General features: G+C 46.4%; 1 protein-coding gene across 1 annotated transcript; it reads right to left on the bottom strand.

Moving 5' to 3' along the window:
* Positions 1–88: 88 nt before the first annotated feature.
* Positions 89–5726, bottom strand: ZNRD2 (zinc ribbon domain containing 2). The gene is made up of 4 exons (XM_033957045.1): positions 5581–5726; positions 5022–5173; positions 2601–2685; positions 89–818 (listed from the first exon to the last, which is right to left on the bottom strand). The coding sequence occupies exons 1-4, from the start codon at positions 5669–5671 to the stop codon at positions 385–387; spliced, it is 762 nt and encodes a 253-aa protein (XP_033812936.1). The 5' UTR covers positions 5672–5726; the 3' UTR covers positions 89–384.
* Positions 5727–6328: the final 602 nt, after the last annotated feature.

Raw genomic sequence — 6328 nt, forward strand, 5'->3', positions numbered from 1 at the left:
CATGCAGTAGTTACCTCTTCTTTCCCCCCCTCCCCACCCAAGGGTTGCCACCTCTTCTGCTTTGCACAAACTCACTACAAGACACTTGTATAAATAACCAGGTTTATGCAATGGCTGAAATCTGTAGCAGCACTTAACCAGAAGACAAAATAAATCTATTTTGTAATGTATCTGTGGATTGGGGAGAGAAAGAGAAGAAAGATTGTTGAACTCAAATATTTCCAAACTTTAAGACTACATCAGGCACTTTTGGAGAAAGCAACCCCCGCTAGCTCCACCCTCTGAGGGGAGTCATTCAACATATGCCAGTCCTTAATAAAGAAGCTAGTAGGAAGAAATAATTAAGCTCCCCCACCCCAGTAGGCAACATGCCTCCCTCTCCCCTCACTGCAGAAGTTCCTTGATCGCCTGCAGGGAGTCTGTACAGGTGTGAATCATGGAACAGAGCTGAACAGTCAACTCAATGGATGTGGTCTGATGCAGCTCCCGAGCTGCCCACTCTATCTTCTGAAGAATGGCACTTTCTGCAGCCACCAAAGCCTGCGGCATCGGTTGCCCACGCCAAACCCGCTCCAAAGTGGAGACGGAGGTGCTGGGTGAGGAAGCAACAGTGGCAGCTGCAGTGGTGGCAGCAACTCCAGCTGGGGATGGAGCAAGGGAAGAAGCAGATCCACGAAGCCCAGCTGCAGCCCCCTCGCAATGCTCCGGTCGGGGTATATGTTGTTGACGGGAGGGTAAGGAAATAGGGACCACCTCAATCGCATTTGATGCTAGCTGACATTCACGGACCTGTGACAAGGCAGCTTGGGCATTCAGAGCTGGAAAGAGAAGGCAAGAAAAGGAAAACAAATTTGCATCACCAACAGTACCAGGTGCCATCAGCTACAAAAAGACAAAGCCCAGACTTTAGAGGTCATATTTTCTGTAATAACTCAATGATGAAACCCATGCATCAATGGCTGAATATGAGCCTCCTAACAAAATATCCATGGCAATTCATGAAGAACTTGCGCACTATTTGTGCCAAACACATGTGCACAAAGGTTCTGTGGTAAGGGCGGCTTAACTGTGCACATGTCCAAAACCCCCAGAAGTGCCAGCACACATCTGCGCATGATCAGGAATGTTGTTCTGCCGTATAAAAAAATTTTTGCACATGACTTTTTTGCAAGGTTGCTATTTATGCACAGAACATTCCAGTTCATGCACAGAAGTGTGCTGGCATTTTCATTTTCTTTGGACACACACAGATACTTCCTATAGTCTGCAGAAAATTAAATTAGCAGTAAGTCCTTCTAATAAGTGAATATTTCATGCTAGGCACATGTTAAAACCCCCTGTTTGCTTCTGTGCATGACAGAGGAATACCTAATGGATTTATTACCTTGCATTTTAATAAAATACATTGAACCCCTTTTGTGCACTGTGTGCCCAGTAACATGTACGTACATCTCATAGTAGCTATGTTTCTGCTCACAGTAGCTTTCTGCATTAACCTCTCATCGCATAAGGAAGTGATTTCTGATCAGGTTAAGTGGTGACCTGTCCAAGGCTAAAAATGCAGACTCCCACTCTAATGGGCAGATGCTCAGAACTTAATGTTGGTGGCTAGAGCCAATTAGTGCTGGACTAACATCAGCATTAATCTGCTCAGAGGGTTCTAGTGCAGGAAACAACGTGCATGCCAAAAATAAATGCAAATAATATTTAAATATAGTCAAACAGATGTTAATGATGCCATCTTCTGTTCCCTCTCAAATGCTCAGAGAACAGCACAGAAAACAAAGATGTCTTTACCACTGGAAACCTAATACCAGTTCAGAGCTGGCGTTGGAAAATCCTCTCTTCAAACACCCCTCAATGTTCTTCTTAAAATCTACCAGTTTTGATTGAATTTGGAAGTGAAAGGAAGCCCCTGCATGCCTAAATGCTGGGAGTGAGAAACAAATGTGTGAATCAGAGCAAAGCTGAAAATGAAAGCACATGTTGGCACCCATTTTCTGCACTTAAATATAAGCCTATCAGTGAAAAAAGGTTTTTTGAAATGCTTGTATTTAATGGGATAGGGAATGAGACTTGTATACTGCCTTTTTATGGTTATACATTCAAAGCAGTTTACATATACACAGGCACTTATTTTGTACCTGGGTCAATGAAGGATTAAGTGACTTGCCCAGGGTCACAAGGCGTAGCACTGGGATTCAATCCCACAACTTCAGGGTGCCGAGGCAGCAACTCTACTACAAGAATGATTCCAAGGTATGCTTCAGTTCCAGGTTTGATTTGGGCATGCACACAAGAGCAGCACTTATTGTGAAACTCTTGTGCACCGTGGGCCAAGTCCATCTCCCTTACTTTCAGTCTCACAGCATGCATATTATTTGCATACAATTTGTGTTGAGCAACAGGGAGCTATTTTTCTGTGTTGTTCCGGCACTATTCCTGGGCGCTGTTCGCTAAAGTGCCAGAAATCTAAGCGTCGGTCCATAACTGAAGTGAGGGAAGCAGACAGATAGTGGCTATTTACTGAGGGAGGAGAGTTGCTGAGGAATTCCTTATCACACCAATTAAAGGGCTGAGTAGGGCAGTTTGGCTCTCACCGGGGTTGTCTTTATCAATGTCAGAGTCCAGCTCCTGGCAAGCTACACAATAGTTCTTCCGCTTCTTATCCTGAAGTAAGATGTTCTGGAAAGGAGAGGAAATCCCTTTACTAAATTCAAAGTTAATCAAGCAAAGGACCAAGACCACTTCTATATCCTCAAACTCCTCCCACCATAAAATAACCCCACCACCACACTGTGTTCTTCCTGACTCATCAGTACATGGCAGCTTGAGCTCCAGTAAATTTATTGCATCACCTAGCTTTATTAGATTTCAGGTCAAGCCCACAGAGACGTGTCTAGGGGAGGAGAAGATAGAGAAGCATTCACCCTAATCTCCACACCCCCTCCCCCACAACAATGCTGCCACCTACACACAACACCCCCTCACCTAAAGAACTTGAAATGCTCTGAGCAATATCTGCTCTGCACACTGTAATCTGTTTAGATATATGGCTAATACCTGGTTGTGTGTGTGCCATTAGGGGCAAATCAGTTTAAATATCATTTACCTCAAATACACATTTGCAAATGAGCAGTAATACTAGCAGTGTTATGCTAGTTACTCTTAAAAAGTTATTACAGCTACTAGTTACTTCTCCATTTTAAGTAATTAGTTGCAATAATTAGATTACTCATTTAGGAATGTAAGTGATTACTAATTGCAGTTACCCGCTTAGAGTAACTAACTGGTTTTCCGTTACCAATTCTATATTCAAGAATACTTAGCGTAAAAGTCCTATGGTATGTGAAAAGGTCAAACATCAATCTTATATATAACCCCAATGTGAATAATGCATAACTTCATCTCGTAATGCTTATTTGAAGGAGGTTGGATAAACTAATGCCAGCCACATCATCTGTCATGTCATGTTGTGTAAAGAATGACAGGGAGCTGTTACCCAGGGCTAGCCGCCAAAACGGGGATGAAAAAAAACCTGGTCGCCACGGGTACGGGGACAAGGCCATTCACCGCCTGGTGTAGTGGTGAATGGCCTTGTCCCTGCAGTTAATTGAGGGAACGCGTGCAAAATATTTAAAATCCAATTGCACGGTCCAAGCATCAACATCTCTCCCTTGCCCTTACCTTTGCTGGCGATTTTTCTCTTAACAAGAAGCCGGAGCATTTTCTGAAGTCGTGTGCAGCTGGCTGCCTGAAACTTCTTCTCTGACACAACCGGAACAGGAAGTTTCAGGCAGCCAGCCACATGCTACTTCAGAAAATGCTCCAGCTGCTTATTAAGAGAAAAATCGTCAGTGAAGGTAAGGGCAAGGGAGGGAGATGCACGGACCGCAGCGGGCAAGAGCTGCTGCTGGGGACAGAGGACCCAGCTGAAATGAATCTTTTTAAAAAAATATATATTAGAGTTTCCCATAGAGCTTGGGTGGGGGGGAAGCGGACACTGGTGCAGCAGTGGTAGGATTAGTGCCTCACTTGCCGATTCTGGGCTCAGAGCTGGGTTCTCAGACTCTGACTCAACTGGGATAGTGCACTTGGATCCATGGGGAAGGGGAAGGAAGTGTGTGTGTGTGTGGGGGGGGGGTCCGGGCAGGAGTAGTAGGAGGGGGAGGAAGAGAGATGAACTGCCAGATACAACTCACCCTGAAATCTGTCATATAACACACAGCCTGCCAGGCTTTGAAGATGAAGACAGCAGTGTTCCCTTACAGTAGGAAGGAGGGAGTGAAAGGGATGAAGTAAGAGGGAGACAAATATTGAACCCACAGCAGGAAAGAGAAAGGGGAGAAGGACAAGCAGGTGAGCCAGATGCTGAAAGCATGGGGGGGGGGGAAGAGAGAAAGAGGGAAAGAAGCTAGATGGGGTTGGAGAGAGACACATTGGTGTGGAAGAGGAAGAGAGGGGAAATCTGGACACAGGAAGGTAACAGAGGGGAAAATATGTGTATGGGGGAATAGGGACAGAGACATAAAGGGGAAATACATGGGGATGGTATATGGTCATGGGGGGGGGCAATGCTTGACACAGGAGGGAGTAGACAGATACAGAGGGGAAATATTAGAAATGGGGAAAATAGGAACACAGAAGAGAGATAGTTGTGCAGATGGGATTAGATGGTTTGCAGAGATGGGACGGTGACTGAGATCACCGGGACGGGGATGGGGACCAAGCTCACGGGGACAGGGACCAGCTCAAAGGGAAGGGGCGAAGACGGGGGAAAATTTTTTTCCCCCGTGCCATTCTTCAAAAGTAATTAATTACAGTTATTGAGATAGTGAATATGTACTTTTATTATTTGAGTAACTAATTACTATTAACTCAATATCACACAGTGACAACACCAAATACCAGTGGTGATGTCCTGGGAATGCATTCCGCAACACTATTCCACCACCTAGAATGCCTCTTTTCTCCCTGTATGGCCAGCAGCACCTGGCGTGCCACTACCCGAGAGTACTTACCCCACACATCTGGCAGCACTCCCCCAGCATACGGTATCCCTTCAGTAGATAGTCTCCCATCAGCTTGCTGATCTTATCCTGGCGCTCTCGCCTTGCCTGGATCACCTTCATCTCTGCTTCCGAGGGTGGTTCCCATTCACAGTCCTCCATCCCTAAGGAAGAATTGTGGAGGGGTGGGGGGAAAAGAGATGAGAAAACAGGATTTAGTATCTCTGGAAAGTCAGATGTGCCGCACAGAAAGGGTCAGGTGTACTGTACATGTAGCTAGTTCCATGTGTGTTTGAGCAGTGGATGGCTGTGCTCCACACTGTGATGGACAGGGACAGAGAAGGGGAGGGTAGGCAGTTAGGCACAGCTCTCAAGGCCTAGGATCGCACACCCACTTCGTTAACTCGCCCTCCCCCCTCAGAGCTGGGGTACGTGACACTTGCTGCGCCTCCCTGTGACCCCAGAAAGAGAGACGAAGAGTTTCACAGCGATGCCCCGAGCCCTCCTCGCCTTCCCCCTCCCCCCTTCGACTGGTTCCTCCTCGCCCCTGCCTTATCACGCCATACGGTACCCGCACTTTGCGCCATGCCGCAGCACCTCCAGGCTGCCCCGCCCACCTCCCGTGGCCAGGAAGTGACGACAGACAAGCACGTCCGCCGCATGTTGGAAGGGAAGTGACGTCAAGCGAACGCTGCGTCTATATTTAAAAAGAAACCCAAAACGGAAACGGACCCGCCCGGATAGGAAACGGGCGCCACGCAAGGGAGATCCGGCTGCATGTCTGTAGAGTCGAAAAGGCGAATAACGAGGGCGCCCTTGGACATTATTCAAACAATCGGGATTCGTAGTACAGATGGGCCTGGAGGATGTGCTCCTCGCCCAGACCAACTCAGAGACCAGTCAAAGCCGATTTGCCTTGGTGCATGCAGGGATGTAGTTCCCAACTTGAAGGAATGCAAAGCTATAACTCCCTACATACACCGGCAAAATCAGGCTTGTATTAATAATAATAATAATAATAATAACAACAACTTTATTCTTGTATAGGGCAAGTACCACAAACAGTTCAGAGCGGTTTACAGAGGAAGAGACTGTGCATAGCCAGCGATGTTACAGAGAGTAGTTTCGAGTTACATTGGTGTCAGGGATGCACTAAGTAGTTATGAGGTACAACAAGGTCGGAAGGAGTCAGAGAAGTTTGTCAGAGAGATAGGTTTTACTTGATTTCCTAAAGGATCAGTAAGAGGGAGTATTAGGCATTTATTCCATTTGCCTGCTTGGAATGACAGTGTTCTATCAAGGAATCTCTTGTATTAGCA

This window comes from Geotrypetes seraphini, chromosome 8 (genome assembly GCF_902459505.1).
Source record: "Geotrypetes seraphini chromosome 8, aGeoSer1.1, whole genome shotgun sequence".
NCBI classification, from domain to species: domain Eukaryota; kingdom Metazoa; phylum Chordata; class Amphibia; order Gymnophiona; family Dermophiidae; genus Geotrypetes; species Geotrypetes seraphini.

What these genes read in the sequence shown, in the direction of transcription:
- ZNRD2 (XM_033957045.1), bottom strand. Translation starts at nt 5,671, where the DNA reads ATGCGGCGGACGTGCTTGTCTGTCGTCACTTCCTGGCCACGGGAGGTG. An exon ending in CGGCATGGCGCAAAGTGCGG is followed by an intron (nt 5,174 to 5,580) that starts GTACCGTATGGC and finishes ATTCTTCCTTAG; the next exon opens with GGATGGAGGACTGTGAATGG. An exon ending in AGTGCTGCCAGATGTGTGGG is followed by an intron (nt 2,686 to 5,021) that starts GTAAGTACTCTC and finishes TCTCCTTTCCAG; the next exon opens with AACATCTTACTTCAGGATAA.